This window comes from Hypanus sabinus, chromosome 23 (genome assembly GCF_030144855.1).
Source record: "Hypanus sabinus isolate sHypSab1 chromosome 23, sHypSab1.hap1, whole genome shotgun sequence".
In the NCBI taxonomy this organism is placed as follows: domain Eukaryota; kingdom Metazoa; phylum Chordata; class Chondrichthyes; order Myliobatiformes; family Dasyatidae; genus Hypanus; species Hypanus sabinus.
The window spans coordinates 35,644,937-35,672,171 of record NC_082728.1 but is presented as its reverse complement, the minus strand read 5'-3'; the positions used below and the strand labels follow the sequence as shown (position 1 = coordinate 35,672,171).

The window sequence follows — 27,235 nt, the reverse complement described above, 5'->3', positions numbered from 1 at the left end:
ACTTCCACTACTGAAATATGAGCTTGCCTTTTCCACAATCACCGTGTTTGAATGGCTGCAGTCTTAGATTTGTGCCAATTACAGGCATGAAATGGCCTTAGCGAAAGACACAACTTGAATCTACCAATCCTCCTTGTCCTTTTTTGTTTCTGCAGCAATTGGCTTGGCAGGTCACAGTATTGTCATCCAGTCAAGTGGCAGTTCTCTTAGTTCTGCTTTTACAGATTGGTTAAAGTCAGAGGAATAGGGGAATAGAAGATTATGGAGAAATAGACAAGTATCTTATAGGCCAGGTATCTGGTATTCTATTTAATTGAGAAAGTAGTTTGATGTTTTTGATGACAAGCTGCTGCTTTGATTTCTTACTAATCCTAAAGTCATCTCCTCACTCCTTCTGTCTGGTGTTACTCTTTGGTTTGTTTTTGTGGTACATCTTAACTGTTTTCTACATTTAAAGTGCTGTATAAAATGTTGACCAGTACTTTTTGTCTGTTAAATTTAGTTGGAGATCTGTCTACCACACTTTGATCATGACGTTCTGATTATGTTAAGAAAAATGTTTGAAATGCCAAAAGGTCACATACTCTATAGCAGTTAATTTGCTCCTCAAAGTCTATATACCATTTAAAAATTCTATTCTATCTGCCAAGTTCCACTTGCATGATTACAGTACCAACAACAATAAGGAAACTTGATAGTACACATAGGGGACAGCTGCCTGTTTGATGTTCAACTTACCCGTCACTACTAGTTGTAATGTGTACTCTTCATATGATACCTGCTAAAATTTTGTCAGCTTACAAAACTATAACCACTGCTCTATTAGAGGACATAGACAAGACATCTAGAGACAAAGACACATTCCTCAATGTACCTTTCTGTTCTGGAAATACAGTGCCTACAAAAAGGTATTCTCCCCCATGGAAGTTTTCATATTTTATTGTTTTACGACAGTGACTCACAATGGATTTAATTTGGTCTCTTAACAGCTTTGCACATCTGGATGCTGCAATTTTCCCCCATTCCTCTTTACTCAAATTCTGTGTCAGATTGCATGGGGATTGTGAGTGAACAAACTTTTCAAGTCCAGCCACAAATTTCCAATTGGGTTGAGGTCTGGGTTCTGACTTGGCCACTCCAGGACATTAACTTTGTTGTTTTTAAGCCATTCCGGAGTAGCTTTGGCTTTATACTTGGGATCATTGTCTTGCTGCGAAACAAATCTTCTCCCAAGTTGCAGTCCTCTTGCAGATTGCGTCAAGTTTTCCCTGTATTTTGCTGCATTCATTTTACCCTCTAGTTTCACAAGCCTTCAGGGCCTGCTGCAGTGAAGCATCCCCTCTGCATGATGGAGTCACCACCATGCTTCACAGTAAGTGTGTTTCTGATGATGTACAGTGTTTGGCTTATGCCGAACATATAGTTTAGTCATATGGCCAAAAAACTCAATTTTGGTTTCATCGAGAAAACTTCTTCCAGCTCACTTTGGAATCTGCCACATACCTTCTGGCATACTGTAGCTGAGATTTCATGTGAGTTTTTTTCTTTAACTGCTTTCTCTTTGCCACTCTCCTACAAAGCTGCAACTGCTGATGTACTCGTGCAACAGTTGTTGCATGCACAGTCTCCTATTTCAGCCACTGAAACGTAACACTTCCAGAGTTGTCGTAGGTCTCTTGGTTGCCTCCCTCACTAGTCCCCTTCTTGCATGCTCACTCAGTTTTTGAGGACGACCTGCTCTAGGCAGATTTACAGCTGTGCCATATTCTTTCCATTTCTTGAATGATAAACTTAACGGTACTCCAAGGGATGTTCAGAGACTTGGAAATGTTCTTGTATCCATCTCCTGACTTGTGCTTTCCAATAACCTTTTTGCAGAGTTGCTTGGAGTGTTCTTTTGTCTTCATGGTGTAACTTTTGTCAGGATACTGACTCACTAACAGTTGGACCTTCCAGATACAGATGTATTTTTAATACAATCAATTGAAACACCTTGACTGCACACAGGTCTCAAAAAATTGAACCTCATTTAACTTATTATGTGACTTCTTAAAACCAATTGGCTGCACCAATGATGATTTGATTTGTCATATTAAAGGGGGTGAATACTTAAGCAATCAATTTTTTTGTGTTTTATATTTGTAACTAATTTAGATCACTTTGGTAAAGATCTGTTTTCACTTTGATACAAAAGAGTCTTTTTCTCTTGATCAGTATCAAAAAAAGCCAAATTAAATCCACTCTGATTCAGTGTTGTAAAACAATAAAACATGAAAACTTCTGGGGGGAGAGGTGAATATAGGCATTGTATGTAATCAATTCTTCATTGATGCTAACTCAGAATTTTGAAACTTTCTGACCCATTTTTTTACCTTATAAGATAAAAATTAATGTATATTAATAAAATATATTTTATGATAAGGATATTTGGGGTTCAATTCATTTATTTTTAAGATCATTTGAAAACAATTCATACCCGTTAAAGCAACATTGTACAATTTTTTTCTTCCATTTTGGTTGCTACATGAAGTCAGTTTTATTTAATAACCTTCATCACTTAGTGCTGATATGGAGCAGTGAAACACTCCATCTAATTTTCATAGCCTTGACATGTTAACTGTACTATTGTTTAACACTTAGGGCTACTATAGTATCACTAGAAGATTTTGAACAACGACTGAATCAAGCAATTGAAAGAAATGCGTTTTTAGAAAGTGAACTTGATGAGAAGGAATCACTTCTTGTTTCTGTTCAGAGGTTAAAAGATGAAGCACGAGGTGAGTTTTTATTTTTAACAATTTTTAACAAATAAAAACAAATTTGTTTTTATTTCATGTTGGCTGCTCTTCATCCCTTGTTCTGTCTTGCTTGATTATCCTTCGAGTTGCTTATCGACATCTCGTGGGACCTGTGGGGAAGTATGATGTCCATAAGAGATGGGAGCAGAATTAGCCCATTGAGTCTGCTCTGTCATTCCATCATGGCTGATCCATTTTCCCTCAGCCCCAATCTTCTTCCTTAAATATATGTAAAGACTTGGCTTCCACAGCTGCCTGTGGTAGTGAATTCCACAAGTCAATACATGTGCTGGTTGCATTTGGAACTGCAGCTGCTGGACATCATTTTTAATTTAGTGGAAGATCAATAATCAGATTTTGATGCAGAATTTAGAAAAAGACTAGTGCGACCAAACAAAGAAGCAGATTAGTGTGCTTCTGCCCTCCCCTCCCCAAGATACTGCAATTTATTATCAATGTGATAAGTGCATAAAGGCAATATTACCTACATTCAGTCCTAAATATTTGGCATATTTATTCTTGTTGACCCTCACCAATTTTCGTAGGTGCTCCAGAGAAAGCATCATATCTAATGCATCACAGCTCTGCCCAAGACTGGAATAAATTGCAGAGTTGTGAATAACTCCTAATCTATCACAAAAAATGGCTCCACTGACTTTGTCTACACTTCCTACTACCTCGGTGAGGTAGGGGGGAGTTGGGGAGAACCAATGTAAACAAAGACCACTCTCCCCCTCCCCCGCAACTCGGGTCATTCTATCCTTTTCCATCAGGCAGAAGGTAGCTAAGCTTGAAAACTGACATCACCAGCCTCAAGAACAGCTTCTGTTCTTCTGTTATAAGACTCTCAAACAGATTTCTTGTATGATAAAGATGAACTTTTCATTTCTTGATCCATCTCTTTGTTGTGTTGTTTCTTGTTTGTCTACCTGCAATGCACTTTCTCTGCAACTGTAACTTGCACAATATTCGGTATTTTGTTAATGCTTTTCCCTTTATACTACTTCAATGTACTTATGTTTGAAATGAACAGTCTGGATGAATACAAAACAATTTTCTTTACTGTACCTTGGTACATGTGCCACTAAACCAATTGTTAGTGTTTTTGCTAGATGTTTTGATGTTTGGGCCAGCAGCTCAATAATAAATATTAATAACCAAGTGGTAATATAAAATTCAAATTAATAATTATTCTTTAGTGCAACGATGAAACCTTTGCTTAGCTGCAGTTTTGTGAATATTTTAGATCTACGACAAGAGTTAGCAGTACGAGAAAGGCAGGAAGTAACAAGAAAATCTGCCCCTAGTTCACCGACATTGGAGTGTGAGAAGATGGACACTGCTGTTCAAGCTTCGCTCTCTCTCCCAGCTACACCTGTAGGAAGAACAGCAGACAATGGTTTTACTTCGCCCAAAGGTATGTGATGGAGGCTTTTCAGTAATTACCAGAACTATTTTTGAGCTTCTGTACACATGTATAGGTATAGATAGCTTGTAATGTTAGCAATGAACTGGCCTAAGTCTAAGACAACTACCAATTCAACTCAGTAGGCTTTTGATAAAAATTAAACTGCTCAATTGGTTATTTGATACAGACCATAAACCCATCCACTCACATCTTTTGAAGTTAGGTGGCCAGGTTGAAGATAGAAGATCTGCATGAATGAGATTACTTCAGTGTCAATACTTGAGAATCTCAAAGGCACTTTCCTATGGGTTTTTATGCTCCTGTGCACATGTGTTTACCAATTTCACAAACCATTTCCAGTTTTGGGTTACTGTATGCATTGAACAAAATATTGGTTAAATTGCTTTCCTCTGAAAGCTTATAAATTTTGATATTAGCAGGTGATTAAGCTTTTTCATGAGCACAATGCTAATACTTCGGTGAACACTAGTGAAAGTTTTGTAAGTGCAGCTAGATTGGCTTGACAATGTTTAAGATCATATATTGGATGTTGACGCTTAAGATAATGTTCAAAGTGTGTATTGAGATTGACCAGAAATGGCAAATGTATTGACATTTTGGTGAAGCAGTTTATATCTGCTTGATCTATGTGCTTTAGCTGCTCTTGAACAATCAACTCTTAAGGCAAGGTGTGTAATCAATCAAAGTTGTACATTCTGGTAGGATTTCAGTTTTAAATACAATTGATCATCCAGATGCAAATTGCATCTATGTATTTATTCCTGTTACGTTTCCACTTTCTTATTGCCAAATTCAAAACCTGCCATGAACCAGCACAGTTGTCCAGTATTTTAGAATCAGAAAAAGGTTTATTATGACTGACAAATAGTGAAGTTTGTTGTTTTGGGGCAGCAATACATTACAATAAGAAATAAAATATAGAGTGCAATAAGAGGAATAGTGAGGTACTGCTCAAGGATACTTCAGAAGGAGGAGAGAGAAGAAGCTGTCATTAAAACACTGAGAGTGCATCCTGAAGGAAAGTTAGTTTAAAAATAAATTGTGCCCAAATACAACTATGGACAAACTCACCTTATTGGTATAGAAAATATAAGAGCAGATTTGAAAACAGAACAATAGAATTGATTGGACTCTTAAGATTGATTTTTTTTCTCTCTCTCCAGTATAAGCCATAAAACAATGTAAAATTGAAGCTTCACATATAGGTACCACACTGCTGAGAGGGTGTGGTTATGGTGAATGAAGTCTAACACGCAATTCTTGAAACACTGCAAACTATGTCCTTTTGTGCCGGTGACTGGTTTTCATCAAAAAACCTAAATACATAACTTGGTGTAATGAAAGTGCACTTCCTTAAGTCAGATTCTGGTCTAGTGGAATGCCAACTCATGAAATTCTGATTTAATGCACAACCAGGTCTCATTACCACAGTAATAATGAAACGATTTGTGAATTTTATTTCTAGTTATCTTCTCTTTAAAATTTGTGTCATTTATTTCTAGTCATTTTTTTAAAATGAATGTGATACATGTGGTGGTGCTGTAGTTTCAATATCTAAGTATTCCCCAATATGTGCATGATCCAAAACTAAGCTGTCTGTTTTTCAGCTATACCAAATGGCTATGGTGCTACTCCTTTAACTCCATCAGCTAGAATATCTGCACTAAACATTGTTGGTGATCTTTTAAGAAAAGTAGGGGTAAGTTTCCATTTAATTTTCTTGCTTCATTTTCATTAGAATTTGCCCTATAGACTAAGATAATTAGTATGCATATTAGTAAAACAGTAAAGGCTCTATATCACTGTTCAAAGAAAATCTGTATTCTATGTGCAGCCAGTGGTACTAAAACTTTTGCTGGTTATTACCTTGTTTGTTTCTGGGAAACTGACCGACTCAGTAGGGAATTTCCATTATCTTCTGCTTTTATCATTTTACTTAAATGCATCAATTTAATAAGAGAATGGATACACTATACAATCTGAAATTCTTATACTTGGTAGTGACATCGAAACAAGAAACTCCAGCGAATGAATCATAGCAAAATCGGAATTCCAAAGCTTCCCTCTCCCTCCCACGCACAAGCAGTATCAGAAGGAACAACCTTCCCCCTCCTCCCCTCACTTGCATCAGCCCCTCCCCCATAGTGTAAGCAATAGCAAAAGTCCCCAAAGAGACATCGATCTAGAGCCTATCCAAAACTACAGTCCATAACCAAGTATAATCTAGATCCTTGATGACACTTCGTAAGTAATTCATTAGCTGTGCAGTAATCCCTCAATTTGGTTAAGAAATATATTTCTGTAAAATTGTAAGCAAAATTTGTAAATCAAGAAATATATTTTGGTGCACCACATTCCGAAATGAGGAATATGGTCAGCAATTCATTTCAGCAAAGAGTATATAAATGAAGATAGAGACAATGGTGTTAGAGTGAACATTCATACGGTAAGCATTCATAGATTCAACGATTGGGTAAATTTCTATTGGCAGTAAATTGCAGCGTTTATTTTATTAAAAGTTATTGCATGTTTTGTTTTAAAAAATCAACAATTTAAAGACATGCTCTATAAAAATACAAGTAATCGAACGCAACAAATCCTACAATCCTGCAAACCAATTTACTACCTATAGTAAATATAACTATGTATTTTGATGCATATTTTGTGAATGATATTTGGGAAGGCAGCTCTGTGGTTATTTTAAGCTAAGGAAGGACAAAAGATTAATGTTTCCTATTCGTCAGTGATTTCTGCACATTGTGTAAAACTCAGCTGAATGTCAAGGTTAACAGCCTGCTGCCATTCAATTTGTAGAGGATGAATGGAAAAATATTGCTAATGCCCGTGAACTTATGCCATAAAAAGATTCATTGTTAGGCGAGAGATAAGGCATATGGAAAATAAAGTAATTTTCTGCCTAGAAAAGACATGTTCTGATTTGTCATTTGGGAAGCTCTGTGTATTTACATTTAAAAAAAAATTCTTTGACCAACTTACTTTTGTAGTTGAGAATTGGAGCTGATTTTAAGAAAGGTTTGAATTCTGTTTAAGCACAAAAGCCTTGCATCCTTTCCTGTTTACTTTCTTATTTTTCAATAGTTTTCTAGGTTGAAAGAAACTAGTTTTTTTGGTGGGAGAAAGTGATGCATAGAGTTGGGTGGCAGGAGGTTTATGAGTCTTTGGTTAATGGAAAATGAATGTTTTTATTTGTAAATCTGTTCTGCAGTTTCCTTGCTAACTAATCTATAAAAAAATTTCAGGCCTTAGAATCAAAGTTAGCAGCATGCAGAAATTTTGCAAAGGACCAAGCAACGCGAAAAAGTTACAGTTCAGGGAATGGCATTGGCACCTCTACTATGGTCAACAATGCAAAGTTTTCAAATTCAGGTCTTGCAACATACTTTGACAAAGGGTAAGTATTTACGATTAATCAACATATAACACAGCCATTCCAGTTAGTAAATCCAATAATGATATAATCATTGGTATATCAGTATAAAAGAATCGCTAAAAAACCAGAGGGATGTGTTTAAACTTGATGAAGCAAATTATTATGAATTTAATGTGATGTCTGAAAGGGAGACATAAACAGAGTCAATCATAACTTGGGGAAAAAAGGAAAAGAAATGATTAGTGCTTATGGAAGGAAGAGGACAGTGGTACCAATTTGAAAGCTGTTTCCAAGATTGACACCATCTCTGTACTTTGCGGTCAGGTAGCATCTGTGAAAGAGATTCAGCAGTAACGTTTTAGGCCAAAGATCGTGTGACTGGAGAAGAGAGAAAACAGATTAATTTAAATTTAAACGCGAGATGCTGGAAATCCAAAGCAACACGCACAAAGTGCTGGAGAAACTCAGCTGGTCAGGCAGCATCAATGGAAATGAATAAACCGTCGATGTTTCACGTCGAGTCCCCTCTTCGGACCGGAAAGGAAGAGGGAAGGCGCCAGAACTAAAAGGTGGGGGTGGGGGTGGGTGGGAGGAGAAGAAGGACTAACTAGAAGGTGATAGATGAAGCCAAATGGGTGGGAAGGTGATGGGCTGGAGAAGGAATCTGATAGGAGAAATGAGTGGACTGGGTGGAAAGGGAAGAAGGAGGGGCACCAGGGGTAGGTGATAGGCAGGTGAGGAAAAGAGGCAAGAGGCCAGAGTGGGGAATAGAAGAAGGAAAGGGGGAGGGGGGAAATTACTGGCAGGAGGAATGTTCATGTTATCAGTTTGGAGTCTACCTAGTAGGAATTTGAGGTGCTGTTTCTCCACACTGAGAATGGACTCATCACGGCAAATGAAGAGGCCGGTGACCCTTATGTTAGGACAGGAATGGGTATAGAAATTAAAATGATATGCCACTGGAATATTCCACTGCTGGCAGCTGGAATGGAGGTGCTTACCAAATACATCATTTCTCGCATCGGGAGCTCCAATAGATGACTCCCAATAGATTCGCAGGTTGCCTCATCTGGAAGGACTGTTAGTGCTGAATGGAGGTGAGGGAGGAGGTAAATGGACAGGTGTAGCATTTCTGTCACTTGCAGGGATATGTGCCAGTGTGGAAATAGAAAGATGGTATGAGAAAGGATAAGATTAGTGAATATAGAATAGCAGATCAGAGAGTCACAAAGCAAGCAATCCCTTTGGAATGCTGAAAGGGGAAGGATGAGGAAGATGTGTCTAACAGTAGAATTTTGTTGGTATTGGTAAACTTCCTCTTTAGTTTCTCAAACTTCCTCTTTTCCCACCAGACACATTGCTTTTGACCTAATCAATGGTATGTAGATCAAACCGAATCTAACATAACAGCCCCCACACCACTGCTAATAACATTTTGCCTCAAACTTGAAGTAATTAATGCACTTGGCACAGTTTTATTTCCCCAACAAAAAATTTAACAAGATTTTGATTTTAATATTCCTTCACACAAATCTATGGAATGGATTTGACTTTTAGGTATTAATGCCAAAAAATTAAGATATACATCCAGATACTGTGTAGAGCAGCTATAGCTAACCAAAGATCTTTTAATCTATTAAAACCATTTATATTCATTCTACATGTTCTAACATCTAACTGATTTGTATTGTAAGGTATATTTCTCAACCTCTTTGAAACTCAGTAACACTTTGTTTTGCTCTATTTACCTGACTTGTCAAATCCAAACCAATGTTAGTAATAGGTTTAAAATTCTTAAAATTCTGAAGGCATGGACTCATGAAACAGTCCATGGCTGTTTACAGTAAGACTGTCTACTTAACATTCAAGGTTGGCCCGTTAAGTACAGAGTAATACTTGTACCATACAAGTGCAAATTTGGTTTTGATATTTAGTGACATTGCATTTACTTGGTTCCCTACTGGGGATCTCTATTGGCCAGAAAGAACTGGACTAATCACACAAATACTGTGGATCCAGAAGAGATTGGAGGAAAGTGGATCCTATTGACATCCTGACAAGCCAAAACCTTAATTCTATCTACATGGCACAAGTTAGCATTGTGATGGAATAATCTGCAGTTGCTAAAATCTCTAGAATTGCATCAACCAGTACAAAGCAGCATACTTGGCCTGTCATCCATCCATTACTCTAAATGTGCATTCTCACCAGCATTGTAGTTGCAGTGACTGACATCTACAAAAAGCATAAATTTGCTTGCCCTGATTACTCATCTAGATGCCATTCATCTAGAACAGGGTTTCCAAACCTTTTATGCCTTGGACCCCTACCATTAACTGTGGATGCCAGATTGGGAACTTCTGATCTAGAAGGATGAGAATCTCAGGTGCGTGTGAATGCCACGTTTTCTCTCCCAAGTTGTGCACACACCAGATCTGAAATTGATTGGCATTCCTTCATTGTGATTGGGTTTAATTCATTGAAGTCTCCAGCATCATAGGAGTACAGTATCTCCACCAGCAGGACCACAGTGGTTTATGAAGGTACCTTCTCAAGGAAATTGGGGATAGGGAATTGATGCTAGTCTTGCTAGTTTCACCTGCATCCTAAAAATGCCTTAAAGTCATAATTCTTCATCATAAGTTTAAAGAATACTAATGGCAATAATTATAAACTATGGTCAAATTCTTCCACATTAAATAATATCCTGCAAATTAAAGTACCAGATGTTTGTATTAACGAATTTTATCCTCAGTTCATATTTTTTTCTAAATGATTCCCCAACATTTGCCGCACCATTGCTGACCAAAGCATCCCATTATTTTGCAGTACGATTTGTTTGGCAGACAAATTTACTTCGATTAATTTGGTTACATACTAGAATTGCCTTAAGACACCTAGTAGCTGGAATAAATTCTTGGGTTTAGAAGTGCCTACACTGTTAACCATAGTTAACACAATTTGCACACTTGTTTACACCTGAAACTCTGCTACTGAAATTAATTTCCATTGACTTCAATAGAACAGCAATTAAGCAGCAGAGTTGAATGCTATGTGCTGTTTCAATCAATATACCTTGTTTAATTATCTCTGTTTTAATGACATTGATGTCTGAGGCATTCATTATGTCTGAAGACCATTAAATTTGATGCTCTTGCATATGATAGCTGGACATTATTAATTTTCTTTACACATTTTCTGTTAACTATAAATATTGGTGGAATATTAACCTTCCCTACCTTCCCACCTCCAGCCAATAGAAGATGCATGGGGGGGGGGGGGGTAGATGACATAAAACAATATCCTTCAATTTGGATGCAAAATTTACAGAATTGTAAATCCTCCAAAAATTTCTAAGCACTCTTATATAAAACTGTAAATTTAAAATGTTAACTAATTTTAATATCAATTGTACAATTTATTTTGATACTTTTTACTTCTAACCAATTTTATTCATGTTCAACACATTTGTAGATTCTGATGGCAAAATGAACATGGCATCTATAGACAATACAGTTTGGTTTGGCAGTGTAGTTTGAATTGGAATTGCCAGTTATAGAGTTAGAATTCATATGCCATCCACCTTCATTTGTTGCAAGTAAAATCTGTCCTATGAACAACTACATTTAACTCTGCTTAAATTCTGTTTTATTAAAGTACATGGAATTGAATAACAACTGTCAGACTCTATGCACAGTGGTTATTGAATCACGTATTTAGTGCACAAAAGAGAATAAATTTCTACATCCAAGAACTTGGTTTCAGTCGTGAACTAAGTGATTGTAGTATTTAACCAACTTAAACTGGTTTAAACTTCAATTGTGAGTGTGTAAAGTTGATTTGGATTGTTTTCTTTTTATCAGAAAAGAGAGAGTCTTTTTCAAGTATATCATGGGTAATTAATTTTATTGCATTCCTCCAAAGTGATCACCTGCATGTTGTTGCAATGGTGATGTAAATGGAAGCAGTATTAACACCTGAACTCAAACTTAAGTTTCACTAACAGCATGGGGTTTTGATATTCTGTGGCAAGTTATGAGAGCCTACCCTAAAAATGACATGTCTAGCATTATTCCTCAAACTTTAGCTCCTAATAATTCTAAATTTTGCCCTATAATTTTATAAACCTGTCTGTTGGGTTAGTCCTGTGGCAAGTGATGATGTCTGAATGGAGCTTAGATTATAAATATTCTCTCCGCTTAGTGTCAGTCTATCTCTGCTCACGCTTTTGGTCATCCGTACCTTGGTGTCAAATTTTGTCCGGTAATACTGCTCTGTGAAAAACCTTGGTAGCATCTGCTGCCTTAGAAGTACACAATAAATGCAGGTTTTGCCAGTACAGTCTAGCTGCTGTTGAGCCCATAGTATAAGACTGCATTGAGTTAACCCACAATTAACCCACTTGAAGAGAAACCAAATAGAATGTGACAAATGGCTGAGAGTGTATTTTGGAATTTGTAATGTTTGAGGTTTTGGCCAAAATTCTAATTTTTTTAACCCATATACATGTATCTGGAAAGAGTATTTTACAGTAGTTCATGGTTAGATATACTGAGCCTCTTTACAAGGAAGAGGCAAATAACCATTAAAATATTTGGTTTCTGGGTAGCATTCTCTCTTAGGACTCTTAAGTTTTTCTGGTCAACTTTTGACCATAACAAGATCTGCTTGCCAACTGGAGATTTTATGATAAAATCAAAACTAAAGCTTTGTGTACTGGGCTAAACTATTAATGGAAATCGGAATACCGGAATATAACCAAGTTTGTAATCTGAAAAAGACTGTACAAGAACAGCCTTGGGCCAAAACAAGACAATAACTTTTAAAATCGATACCATCCAGTACACAATGCTTTTTCGTAAAAATTCTTGGCTGTGGATTTATCCCTTGTACTTTGAAAGATGAGGCATGGCTAAACTCGTACTAACAAATGTGTGCATTTGCACTTCAAGTTTTCTGTAGATTTGTTTTCTTTTTTTAAAAAAAATGGCTAGCTATAAGTAATGTAGTTTTGAGTTATCTTGTAGTTCTAAAAATATTTGTCCAAATACAATAAATTTTATTAGGTAAGGATAATCATTGCTGATTATATACAGAAATTATTTTAAATATGGAAATTGCTATTTCGGTTTCCAGATCAGTGATAAAGTTGAATGTCTATTAATTCTTAATGTAGATAATTCATGGTCATTCTAATCATCTTGGATTAGCTATCTTCACAGATTTTTTAACATGCACTTTGACCTGAAATAAACGACAGTAAATTATTTCAACTCCTGTTTAAAACAATCTGTTAATTATTGTGTATGCTTCAGGCTATAATTTCTAATAAAAGATGATTTAGTTGTAATATATAATCTAATGGCATGTTCTAGTAGTATATTAATATTTTCATGTAGAACTTTCCAAATAACTACTGTAGAAGAATAATGTAGTTCTTTAATTTTCAAGGCCAGACAGTGCTGCAGGATGCAGGCAAAGTATAGAAGGAAGTTGAATTTCCAGAAATAGACTCTACAGGAAACCAAAGCAAGTGAACTGATAAGCGTCTATATAAGATTTTACTGTTTTCAACCAGGGCTACTAGTGAACTTGATAGTTGCTTTGAGACAGATTAAAAATAATAATTCATATTTGAATATTGATCAGAATTTGCTAGGTCTGTAGCGTTCTCGTATAAAGTGCTTTAATATAACAAGTTTCTTTTGTTAAATGTAGGGCAGTAAATGGTCTAGACCAAGCACCTGCTGGAATTGGATCAGCACCACCTTCTTCCCCACCTGGCATGCTGCCACTCAGTGTCTAAATAGCCATACTGCGCCTTTTTTATTTAAAAAAAGGAAAATGTCTACTTCTGCACCAGGATAACCATTGTAACCTGGCTACAAATGGAGTGCACTGCAGTGTGTAGGAATTTCTGAACCTTCACTTTCATTTCTTCTGGATGAGATTTTCAATTAACCAGTATGCCTCTGATAAAATGTTAATTAGATTTCTTGCTGATGTTAATGCTATTATTGTTTGCCACAGAAACAAAAGACTTGTATATTGAGCATTCAAAAATTAAATTCCAAGCAGTATTGGAAAAAGTACATATTCAAAGATGATGTGGTATACATGGTAATTTTTCATGCCACTTGTACGGTTGTGACTCTCCAGATAGTTGGTCTAGGTTTCTTGGTTACGTGCCTGGATTTGGTGATGTTTTAAAACACCAATTCCTGTAATTTTTATGTTGTACTGTACAATTTGATTTCTAATGTCAGATTTATTAAGATGTATTTAAGCACTGTTTAAGTGCAAATGGTTTGTTTAAAAAAATGCAAAAGTTAGATAACTAAAACTTGTACACTTTATTTGAACTATTTGCAGCATTTTTGTTTCTATGCATCAACTCAAATCACTTTTTTTTGCATAATTCAGAATTGTGTTACCTGTTTACATTGTGTTGCTGTATATGTTTGTAAACATAATTTCCCAAGACATTTGTACATAGCTTGGACTTTGTAGCATTATTTATTCAGATTCTATATGGCATGTTTAATAAAGATATTGTTTACCATTTGCAGTTGTAACAAATCATGATATGTTGTAGAATCTGCTGTTTAATCTTCCAGTAATAAATTCATTCTTTCAACAGCTGTAGCGTGTTAGTCTGTTAAAACATAATAGAATACAGGCTGGAGTCACTACTGGTAGGCCTGTAGAAAGTATCTTACTAAGATTTTTTTTAAAGTATATATTATTAAGGTTTAGTAACTGGTACTGAACAAACTGCTAATTAATTTGTACAAGGCCTACATATCAAAAGGAGGAACTGGAAATAAAACTTGTCTATTTATAGACAATAGGTGCAGAAGTAGACCATTCGGCCCCTCGAGCCTGCACCGCCATTTTGAGATCATGGCTGATCAATTACCATCAATACCCGGTTCCTGCCTTGTCCCCATATCCCTTGATTCCCTTATCCATAAGATACTTATCTAGCTCCTTCTTGAAAGTATCCAGAGAATTGGCCTCCACTACCTTCCGAGGCAGTGCATTCCAGACCCCCACAACTCTCTGGGAGAAGTTTTTCCTTAACTCTGTCCTAAATGACCTACCCCTTATTCTCAAACCATGCCCTCTGGTACTGGACTCTCCCAGCATCTGGAACATATTTCCTGCCTCTACCTTGTCCAATCCCTTAATAATCTTATATGTTTCAATCAGATCCCCTCTCAATCTCCTTAATTCCAGCGTGTACAAGCCCTGTCTCTCTAACCTCTGTGCGTAAGACAGTCCAGACATCCCAGGAATTAACCTCGTGAATCTACGCTGCACTTCCTCTAGCCAGGATGTCCTTCCTTAACCCTGGAGACCAAAACTGTACACAAAACTCCAGGTGTGATCTCACCAGGGCTCTGTACAAACGCAAGAGGATTTCCTTGCTCTTCTACTCAATTCCCTTTGTAATAAAGGCCAACATTCCATTAGCCTTCTTCACTGCCTGCTGCACTTGCTCATTCACCTTCAGTGACTGATGAACAAGGACTCCGAGATCTCTTTGTATTTCTCCCTTAACCAACCCTACACCGTTCAGATAATAATCTGCCTTCCTGTTCTTATTCCCAAAGTGGATAACCTCACACTTATTCACATTAAACACCATCTGCCAAGTATCTGCCCACTCACCCAGCCTATCCAAGTCACCCTGAATTCTCCTAACATCCTCATCACATGTCAAACTGCCAACCAGCTTAGTATCATCAGCCAATTTGCTGATGTTATTTTCTATGCCTTCATCCAAATCGTTAATGTAAATGGTAAACAGCTGTGGTCCTAATACCGAGCCCTGTGGCACCCCACTAGTCACCACCTGCCATTCCGAGAAACACCCATTCACCGCTACCCTTTGCTTTCTATCTGCCAACCAGTTTTCTATCCATGTCAATGTCTTCCCCCCCCCCCCCCCCCCCCGATCCCGTGAGCTTTGATTTTACCCACCAATCTTCTATGTGGGACCTTATCAAATGCCTTCTGAAAATCGAGGTATACTACATCCACTGGATCTCCCCCGTCTAACTTCCTGGTTACATCCTTGAAAAACTCCAACAGATTAGTCAAGCATGATTTACCCTTGGTAAATCCATGCTGGCTCGGCCCAATCATATCACTAGATATGCCACTATTTCATCCTTAATAATGGACTCTAGCATCTTTCCCACCACTGATGTCAGACTGACAGGTCGATAGTTCTCTGTTTGTTTTCTCCCTCCCTCCTTTCTTAAAAAGTGGGATAACATTAGCCATTCTCCAATCCTCAGGAACTGATCCTGAATCTAAGGAACATTGGAAAATGATTACCAATGCATCCGCAATTTCCAGGGCGACCTCCTTTAGTACCCTAGGGTGCAGACCACCTGGACCTGGAGATTTGTCAGCCTTCAGTCCCATCAGTTTTCTCATCACCGTTTCCTTCCGAATGTCAATCTGTTTCATTTCCTCTGTTACCCTATGTCCTTGGCCCATCCATACATCTGGGAGATTGCTTGTGTCTTCCTTAGTGAAAACAGATCTAAAGTACTCATTAAATTCTTATGCCATTTCTCTGTTTCCCATAACAATTTCACCCAATTCATTCTTCAAGGGCCCAACATTGTTCTTAACTATCTTCTTTCTCTTCACATACCTAAAAAAGCTTTTGCTATCTTCCTTTTTATTCCTGGCTAGCTTGCGTTCGTACCTCATTTTTTTCTCCCCGTATTGTCTTTTTAGTTAAGTTCTGTTGTTCCTTAAAAACTTCCCAATCATCTGTCCTCCCACTCACCTTAGCTCTGTCATATTTCCTTTTTTTTAATGCTATGCAATCTCTGACTTCCTTTGTCAACCACTGTGGCCCCTTTCCCCCCTTTGAATCCTTCCTTCTCTGGGGGATGAACTGATTTTGCAGCTTGTGCATTATTCCCAAGAATACTTGCCATTGCTGTTCCACTGTCTTTTCTGCTAGGCTATCTGCCTAGTCAACTTTGGCCAGCTCCTCCCTCATGGCTCCATAGTTTCCCCTGTTCATCTGCAACACTTGACACCTCCGATCTGCCCTTGTCCTTCTCAAATTGCAGATAAAAGCTTATATTGTGATCACTACCTCGTAATGGCTCCTTTACTGCAAGATCGCTTATCAAATCCTGATCATTACATTACACTAAATCCAGAATAGTCTTGCCCCTGGTCAGCTCTCGTACAAGCTGTTCCAAGAATGCACCCCGTAGGCACTCTACAAACTCGCTATCCTGTGGTCCAGCACCAACCTGATTCTCCCAGTTCACCTGCATGTTGAAATCCCCCATAACTACTGCGACATTACCTTTGCTACATGCCAGTGTTAACTCCCTATTCAACTTGCACCCAATATCCATGCTACTGTTTGGTGGCCTGTAGACAACACCCATTTGGGTCCTTTTGCCCTTACTGTTCCTCAGTTCTATCCACACAGACTCTACTTCTCCTGACCCTTTGGCCCCCCCCTTGCAAAGGACTGAATCTCATTCCTCACCAACAGGGCCACCCCACCCCCTCTGCCCACATTTCTGTCCCTGCGATAGCCCGTATATCCTTGTACATTCATTTCCCAGGTCTGATCTCCCTGGAGCCATGTCTCCGTTATCCCAACAACATCATAGTTACCCATTCGCACCTGGGCTTCAAGCTCATCCGCCTTATTTCTGACACTTCGTGCATTCAGATATAGAATTTTTAACCCATTTCTCTCTCTGTTTGAATCACTGCCTATTGTGCTTAACCCAGCTCCCCGAACTCCCATCGGGCTATACGCCCCTAGAATTTTGTTGTCCTTCCTAAATTTACTTATTCTTTCAACGCATTTAACTCCATGTTCCGTCAGACCATCCCTCTGTACATGAGTCCTCCTTATCACTTGTTCTGCCCCACCTTCCTCAACTACACACTTAATATTCCAAAACCGTGTAGTCCCCACCTGTCCTTTATTCTTCCTCTCGCTATCCTCTCTCACATTACGGATCCCCACCCCCTGCAAATTTAGTTTAAACCCCCCCCCCCCCCCCAAGAAGCACTAGCAAACTTCCCTGAAAGAATGTTAGTACCGCTCCAGTTCAGGTGTAAACCGTCCCTTCGGAACAGATCCCACCTTCCCTGGAACAAAGCCCAATTATCTACAAACCAGAAGCCCTCTCTCCTGCACCATCCTCTCAGCCATGTATTAATCTTTATAATCCTTCTGTTCCTTGCCTCACTCGCACGTGGCACAGGTAGCAATCCTGAGATTGTTACCCTGGAGGTCCTGCTCTTCAGCTTCGCACCTAACACCCTGAACTCCCTACGCATGACCCCCTCACTCATCCTACCCACGTCATTGGTCCCTACATGGACCACAACATCTGGATTCTTGCCCTCCCTCTCGAGAATAACCTGCACCCGATCTGAGATGTCTCGGACCCCGGCACCAGGGAAGCAACATACCATCTGAGATTCCCGATCTTCCCCACAAAATCTTCTATCCGCCTCCCTGACTATAGAATCCCCTAGCAATACAGCTCTCTTCTCTCCCCTCCTCCCCTTCCTTGTCTATTTCTACTAGTATATGAACTTTACTTCATGATGTGCATTTCCTTTCCACAATATCCTGCTTCCAAAATGTTTGAGCAACTCATCAAACAATGATATTGAGGTGGCAGCGGATTGGTAAGTGGGTCTACATTAAGTGGGTGGAGTGCCTGAGACAGTGGTCAGAGGGAGAGAGACTGCTTTTGATACCCAGGCAAGATTCCAGGTAGGGTCAAGCAATCATTTTATATAACATCAAAATGGGATCTTCCACATGGGTGTCCACTTCAGTACCACCTCTGCAAGGTCAGTGATGTTTATGATTTGTCAGTACAGGAAACTTTCTTACAGCTTCTACCAAATGTAGAATTGACAGCCGTTACCGTGCTCAACAGTCTCGGTGTGTGCCTGCTCTATACACCTAAGTATTGTTCTGGAGGAAATTCCAGGATATGGAGCCCATGAAGAAGTTCTGCCTTTTGATTATTTCAATTAACTGCATTTATATTTCCTATTTGTGGTTGGGTTTTAAAGTCTTACCTCAGGAACATTAAACTAAGGATCTGCAGCATTAATGCAGTAAATTAACCAACATTCTACCTCATTTTCTTAACCTATTTTATGTTGCAATTCCATGTGGTAGCTAACATCTATGCCACACAAGTATTAAGCAATGATTATCTCTCATATAAGGGATTCTAGTTGACTGTCTTTGACATTTAATAACACTACTGTTACAGAATTTCCTAACTATCTTCCTGGGGTGGGAGGTGGTCTCAGTTGATTGGAAATTCAACTACTATTACAATAGGTGAAAAGGTGGGTATTCTGCAGTTCCTCTCAGCCCATAATCATCCTTCCACCTGCAAGGCACAAGTCATAAGTCATGAGTGTGAAGCAATATTCTCAATTTTCCTTGAATGTGGACAATCTACCACACTCATGGCTTGAATTAAGTACTTATGATATACAATAAAACAACCTGCATTTATTCCCTCCACTCGGTTTGTAATTACTCGATTGGTAATGTGTACCAATCGGTTACTTACTGACAGCACTCCCCAAAATCCACAATAACTACTCTTCAGGACAAATGTGTAACAATTAACAACTCTAGTAACAATTCTACTTTACACTTGTGTTTTCTAAATGACATTAAACAATCATGGATCTTAAATACAATTTTACTTATTTGATAGAGTGCGGAATAGGCCCTTCCAGCCCTTTGAGAAGTGTTGCCCAGCAACCCCTGATTTTAACCCTAGCCTAATCATGGAACAATTTATGATGATCAATTAACCTATTAACTGCTATGTCTTTGGACTGTTGGAGGAAGCCCACGTGGTCACAGGGACAATGTTCAAACTACTTAAAGACAGCAGCCAGAATTGAACTGGGGTCAGTGGTACTGTAAAGCATTGTGCTAACCAATATGCTAATACTACTTGTGTGTTCACTACAACTTCCATGCCAGCCTTTCTTGGAAATGTGTTGCTTTCCTTTCATCATTGCCAAGTTTAAATCTTGATTTTCCCCAAAAAGCAAGTGGCAAACACTTCACCAGTGGTTTGACTACATGCCTTAACTGGCCTAGGAGATGGAGATAAGGATGAATAATAATGTTTAGTACATCCTAACCAGACTTTTAACAAGTCACGCCTCAATGCTTACTTTCTCTATCATTGATACATTGTGTAGAACTATGTACAATTTAATAAAGGAATTGGTACATTTATTATCAAATTGTTTATGCAGCATATAATTCTGAGATTCGTCTTGACCATAATCTCCTACTATAAGACCATAAGACATAGGAGCAGAGTTAGGCTATTTGTCCCTTGAAATTTGGAGGTACGATAAAGATAAGCGTTCCTCCAAGTGACCCAGGTAGGCTGTCGAAGAAGTTAAGACATATGGCATAAGAGCAGAAGTAGGCCATTTGAGTCTGTTCTGCCATTCCATCATGGCATATTTATTACCTCTCTCAAACTTCATTCTTCTATTTTCTCTTTATAACCTTTGGCACCCTCACAAATCAAGAAGCTATAAACTTCTGTTTTAAATATACCCAATGATTTGGCCTCCACAGATTCAATGCTCTGGCTAACTAAATTCTTCCTTATCACTTCTATCACATCCTTCTATTCTAAGGCTGTGCCTTTTGCTCCTAAACTCTGCCACTATAAGAAGTATCTCTCCCCATCCACTCTGTCTAGGTCGTTCAATATTCAGTAGGCTTCAATTAGATCACTTCTCATTCTTCTAAAATCCAGTGAGTACGGGCCCAGGGTCATCAAACACTCTTCCTAAGGTAACCCTTTCATTCCTGGGATCCTTTTTGTGAACCTCCTTTGGACCTGCTCCAACACCAGCACATCCTCTCTTACAACTGCTCACAATACTCAAAGTGTGGTCTCACCAATGCCTTATGAAGTTTCAATATTACATCCTTGCTTTTATATCCTACTCCTCTCGAAATGAACGCTAACATTGCATTTGCCTTTCTTACCACCAATTCAACTTGCAAGTTAATCATCAGGGAATCCTGCATGAAGATTCTCTGGTCCCTTTACACCTCTGATTTCTAAACTTCCTCCCTATTTAGAAAATAGTCTACACCTTTATTCATTGTACAAAAGTGCATCACTTTCTTACACTATATTCCAAATGCCACTTTTTGCCCATTGTCCTAATCTGTCCAAGTCATTCTACAGACTCTTTTCTTTCTCAATACTACCTGCCCCTCAACCTATCTTCGCATCATCTGTAACCTTGGTCATACTGTAAAACCATGAATTCTGTTGTCCAAATCACTGACGTGTAATATGAACCCGTTTTTGATTCAAAACTTAACCTACACCTTTGCTAAGGGTACCCATTTCACCCTTCATTTGTGACATTGACTTTGTCTCTGCCTCAGTTCATATGGTATTGAAGCTACTCCACAGCTTTGCTACTATTTTTATGTTGTCTTCTGATTCCCATAAATTTGAACTCATCTGAATGAATTGGCCATCATTGTCATCCCATACGTCCCATTTATCTGTTACTCTTAAGCTTACATGTTATTTCTTTGTAAGGAAATCCTCCAGATGGAATTTGCTGCTGTTTTCAAATCCCTTCCTAGTCTCATCCTTAATTTCTCCCAGCCCTATAATTCATTGCAACAGCTACATTTCAACACTTCGTACACTTCACTCCCGGGGAAAATGCATTCTTATGGGAAAGCATCTATGGAAACACACAGAAACCCCCTCCCCTCCAAAAGAAAAACAAACTTGCCATCTTCATGGCCTCACCCTGAAGAACCTGACATTCCAAACATCAACACACCTGCCAATGTCTTAGATTCTCTGACACCCCTATCAAAGTCTTATATCCTCTACCAGCCCTAGTGGAAGGCTCGATTGGGCCTTTGACTAACCCTTTCCCTCAAACACCCTCTGATACTAGACACGAAATCTCTTTTTGAGTGCTAAGCAGCACAAAGTAAAGTTGAAGTGTCAGATTACCTCAGGTGTGACTGAAGTTTGTAGCAGCGAGCTGACAAACAAATCCAAGTATCATACATATTATCATGACTATAAAAGCACTTCGTTTCACAATGTGCCTTTAGAGTGCATGAGCAAAACAACAACTTCAAAAATAAAGGAAAAACTGCAGAAGCTGGAAATCTGAAATAAAAATATGAAATACTGGAGATACTCAGCAGGTCAGGTGACCCATAAGGTACAGAACCTAGTGAACGATAGGCTCCTGGAGAGTGTTGTAGAACATAGAGACATAGAATTACACATACAATGAGGAAACACAAATGTACAAGGTTATGAAGACAGTTCATGTCATGCTTACCTTGACTTGACTGGGCAGAGTACAAGAAGTGGAATGTTGTGTTACCGTTGTACGAGTCATTGGCAAGATCACAAGTGGAACATTGTAATCTTGCCAATGACTCCAAAGTTACAAGTGGAATATTACAAGTTCAGCATTTATTGCCGTAATTCCCACAATCTTGATTGAGAAGTTGTGGAACCTGAGTCTCTGTACCTCCCTCTGCAACTGGAAGACCACAATCTGTGTGATTGGCTATAACCTATCCTCCTCACTGATTATCAACACTGGTGCACCTCAGGGATGTGTGCTTACCCCACTACTCTCCGTATACACATGACTAAATACCATCTATAAATTTGCTGACGATACAACCATTGTTGGTAGAATCTCAGGTGGTGACAAGAAGACGTAGAGGAGTGAGATATGCCAATTAGTGGAGTGGTGCTGCAGCAACAACCTGGAGCTTAATGTCAGTGAGACAAGCAAGCTGATCGTGGACTTCAGGAAGGGTAAGATGAAGAAACACATACCAATCCTCAATAAAGAGGGATCAGAAGTGGTGAGAATGAGCAGCTTCAAGTTCCTAGGTGTCAAGATCTCTGAGGATCTAACCTGGTGCCAACATATTGATGTAGTGGTAAGGAAGGCAAGACAGTGACTATACTTTATTAGGAGTCTGAAGAGATTAGGCATGTCAACAAATTTTGTCCTTCTTCCCTCTGGGAGAAGGTTCAGGAGCTTGAAAACTCGTACGCCAAATTGGGGAACAGTTTCTTTCCATCTGTGATAAGACTGCTGAATGGATCCTGACCCGGATCCGGGCCGTACCTTCCAAATATCCGGACCTGTCTCTCGGTTTTTTTTTTGGCACTATCTTACTTTCTCTTTTCTATTTTTTTATATATGATTTGTAATTTAAATTTTTATTATATTTGCTATCGATTTGTACTCCAGGGAGCGCGAAGCGCAGAATCACATATCGCTGTGACGATCGTACGCTCTAGTATCAATTGTTTGGCGACAATAAAGTCACTTACTCACACTCAAAAATTTCTATAGTTGTACTGTGGAGACCATTCTGACAGGCTGCATACGGAAGGCTCAGGACCGAAAGAAGCCGCAGAAGGTTGTAAATCTAGTCAGTTCATCTTGGGTACTAGCCCACAAAGTACCCAGGACATGCCCTTTTCTCACTGTTACCATCACGTAGGTGGTATGGAAGTCCGAAGGCACACACTCAGCGATTCAGAAACAGCTTCTTCCCCTTTACCATCCGATTCCTAAATGGACATTGAATCTGTGGACGCTACCTCGCTTTTTAATTTTTTTTAAAAGTATGCGGTATATACACATTTTAAAATCTATTCAATATATGTAGACTGTAATTGATTTACTTGTTTATTTGTTAATTTTATTTTTTTTTCCTCTCCTAGATTATGTATTGCATTGAATTGCTGCTGCTAAGTTAACAAATTTAACGACACATGCCGGTGTTAATAAACCTGATTCTGACATTGTGTGCAGTTCTGGTAGCCATATTATATAGGAAGGGTGTGATTAAGCTGGAAAAAGTGCAAGAAATACTCTCAATATCATGGGAACTGGAAGCCTTGAGTTACAAGGAGAGATTGGATAGACTGGGACTGTTTCCCCTGGATTAAAGGAGGCTGAGGAGTAATCTAATAGAGGTTTATGAAACATCAGAGTCATTGATAAAATAGTCAGTCTTCTTCCCAGGATAGAAGAATCTAAAACAAGAGGGCATGGTTTGAGGTGAAAGGCAAACGATTCAAGAGGCACCATAGAGCAATGGTTTTGGATATATGGAATGAGCTTTCAGTGATGCAGAGGTGGGTACAATTACAATGTTTAAAAGATTTTTGGGACAGATACCTGGACAAGAAAGGTTTAGAAGGATGTGCAGTGCAAGTGCAGGCAAATCGGACTAATTCGGGAAGGCACAAGTAGTGCTCCTTTGAAATTATTTGTCCACCCTACTAAACAATTTATCTAATTTAGAAAAAAAAATACTGTAGAAAGTACTTTATTTTTGTTCGGTGATAATTGTAATAACCCGTTCAGTGAAATCATGATGCTGCGCAAAAGGTAAATACACTATTTTGTCCAGGGGGTGGTGGTGTTACCTTAATTTAAGTGAATAGTCTTGCTTGCTCCAAAGTTAGCGCTATAATCTTTCACAGTCGTCACATCCTGTAACCTCGTGAGCTGTTTTGTGCCGTTACAGGAGATTAGCCCAGTGCAGTAAATATTCAAAGTTATCACCACTTTGTATTGGAGTGAATTCTATTTTTTTAAAAAAATCCCTTTAGCAGCGTAAGATGTTAATTTATGGGAGCATAGAAAGCAAATGGGAGACTCGAGCTGTGGCAGACAAGAATTTGATATGGTTTATCAGATTTTTAAAAATAATTTTATCAATCCATTTTACGTGATGGCAGCTTTATAGGAAAAATCCATTAAATGCAGCCATTGAGGCGGAGTTGTGGAAACAAGCTTTCAACGGCGAAGCAAGATTAAGATTCTTTTGAATTTTGTTTATAGTGAAGATGCAAAGTTTTCATATTTGAATTATTAAAATGTAATTTTTGCAATTTAAGGAATGTAACGCATTTTAGTAGCCAATATTGGTGTAGCGGTTACTTGAAAACAAACCGAACCCGCTGAGAGACAGAGTACGGGAAATAACACCCTTCCAGATAGCTAAGTCCAAGTCGAAACAACTATGTTTGATCCTTTATTAGGAAACCAAACACGAAATAACGAGATAAGCGTAATCAAACGTATTTGGCAGTCAACAAAAATCATAATCCCCCTTTGCCTCTAACTCTCAACTAGACTAAACTGAACTAAGTAAAACACAGCGTGAACAGGTAACTATACAATACTCATTTGCTTAACCCATGTGATAAATTACCATAATCCATAATTAACACGCAACAGAACACAAAGTACAATACAGTCAAGCAGAAAATAGATACATGGCTCCTACAATTAGTAACCAAGATTTTAATGATATAGTTAAAATAGTGCTTTAAATGAAGAGTCCTTGATACAGTATATTCTTGGTTAGTTGCATAGTAATCTAAATATTTGTAATTTTTAGTATTCAATAGAACCTATTAACATTATTTTTGTAAATCTCAAGTCCACATGGCAATATCTGTTATAACATGGGCTTTGGTATTATAATGTTGGGCTAAATTTAAACATGTCAGAAGATGGATTATTAGTCATCTAAGGTTACAACCTTAATGCTTTATGTTCTGACATTAATTCCTTTATAGAGTTTACAATGGCTTTACATTTGAAGTATTGCCAAAGCAGCGAACAAATGAATGTAACAGGATGACATCGTGCTGTTTGATAATCGCAGAACACCACCAAACAAATTAGGATGGAATCATTTGCAAACTTGATTTTTTTAAACACTACTTCAAAGGTTCATTCTTTTTTATATCAGAAGTATACAACTCTGAAATTCTTCCAGGTTGTTTACTTTGATAATAAACGATTGTCTGTCTTGCAATGACTACAGAACAACTGCAATAAAAGTTTTGTCTTTAGAATAGTCCACCTGGGGAAAAACAGCAAATCAACCAAGTAACTATTTTAAAAGTTTTTTGAAATCCCTTCTAAATCCCTCAGTTGTGACTGAGGGCTGCAATCACAACTATCGCACGTAGGCAAAGAATTATCGTCCTGGTGACAAACTGGTTCAGATTGGTGTATTTCACTCTAGTAAAGGATCCCAGACACTATTGTTATGACCTACTTTTGCCCAGCTCATATTTACTTGCATGTGAGTGTGAGATTACAAAGTGCAACACATGGAGTTCCATCAAATGACCTCGTCACACCTCAAAGGTTAACTCCTTCCAAATATGCTGCCCGATTTGCGGTGTTCTCAGGATTTTCCGATTTTATTTCAGATACCCAGGTTCTGCAGTTACTTTTGTTGTTCCTATTATTAGATTAGGGCTGCCTGTGCCCCAACTGGCCAAAACTATCAGTCCCCAGATAGTTAAAGATTCAGTTTGAGGAGATATCATTATAATATCGGGAAACTGGAAGGTCTCAATCAAAGGGATTAAAAGATTACCTGATCACTAAAAATCATATTCAGCAGGTCAGACAGCAGTAATGGGAAGAGAAAGTAAAAGAATTCAGGTTGATTTCTTTTCATTAGGCTGGGAAAGATTAGAGATGAACAGACTTTAAACTGCAGGGAAGATGTAAGTATGCATGAAAAAGGATGCCAAGGGAAGTGTAAACAGTGTAAGCAGAATAATGTGAAATTGCTAATGGAAAAATCTGTGATGCCTAACATCCGAAATGAGAGCAGAAAGCCTGCTTTGGAAATGAGGGAGCGACAATGAAAAGGATGTATGGAAAACATGCCTGCATTTAAATTAATAGCACAGAATCTTTCTTAAACCCACTTAGGGAATTCAAAATCTTGGTTTAATATGAAAGCCAACATGTTTGACAAGGTCAGCCTAAATAAGGCATTAATATCCCTGGAATGGGGCCTGACCCTGTGATTTATGTGTCTTGAACTCAAAGGCTGGGTGGAGTTTCCTTGGTAATGGGTAAGATGCTATTATATTTCCCTCAAAGATAGTTAACATGAATAGCCTTTAAATGCCAGAAGCTAAAGGAATTAAATTTGACACTTACAGCACAAAGCTAGCGATTGTGCAAAATGTCTCAGCAAGAGGACCTCTTCAATTCTGATATAACAAAATAGACCGAATAAAAAGTTTTGCTTCTAGATTTGAAAACCATTCAGGACTCAAAATGAGAATATATTTCACTTAATTGTATTAAAATATTTCTTCTTTTGAAATTCTCACATAAGTGTTTTAGATAGTAGATACTAGGTAATCTGTATGTTAAACTAGTGTTCATTTAAACTGTTTTACAGAGAGAACTATGCCAGGTTAAGACCACAAGACATAAGAACTGAATCAGTCTATCCAGCCCATCGAATTCGCTCTGCCAATCCATCAGGTCTGATTGATGCAACATTAGAAAGTGAAGAAAGATTGCAAAGATTTGTGTGCCTTACACAGCCTTGCTTCAGACTAAGTACACGCAGTAATGCTCCTTCCATTTCCAGTTTCCAAAAATACAAGCAATTGCCACTTCACATTTGCATCTCAATTCAATATTTACGCTTTATTATACAAAAGGATATTT

At 38.3% G+C, this 27,235-nt stretch overlaps 1 protein-coding gene across 1 annotated transcript in view; it reads left to right on the top strand.

Moving 5' to 3' along the window:
* LOC132380351 (nuclear distribution protein nudE-like 1) overlaps positions 1–14,257 on the top strand; it is a 28,389-nt gene extending 14,132 nt beyond the window's left edge. Inside the window, exons 3-8 of the mRNA XM_059949094.1 lie at positions 2,641–2,777; positions 4,045–4,215; positions 5,835–5,926; positions 7,488–7,639; positions 11,482–11,513; positions 13,337–14,257. Coding sequence (XP_059805077.1) covers positions 2,641–2,777; positions 4,045–4,215; positions 5,835–5,926; positions 7,488–7,639; positions 11,482–11,513; positions 13,337–13,344 — 592 coding nt within the window. The 3' untranslated portion in view covers positions 13,345–14,257. The remainder of the gene's footprint in view (positions 1–2,640; positions 2,778–4,044; positions 4,216–5,834; positions 5,927–7,487; positions 7,640–11,481; positions 11,514–13,336) is intronic.
* The last annotated feature ends 12,978 nt before the right edge of the window (positions 14,258–27,235 follow it).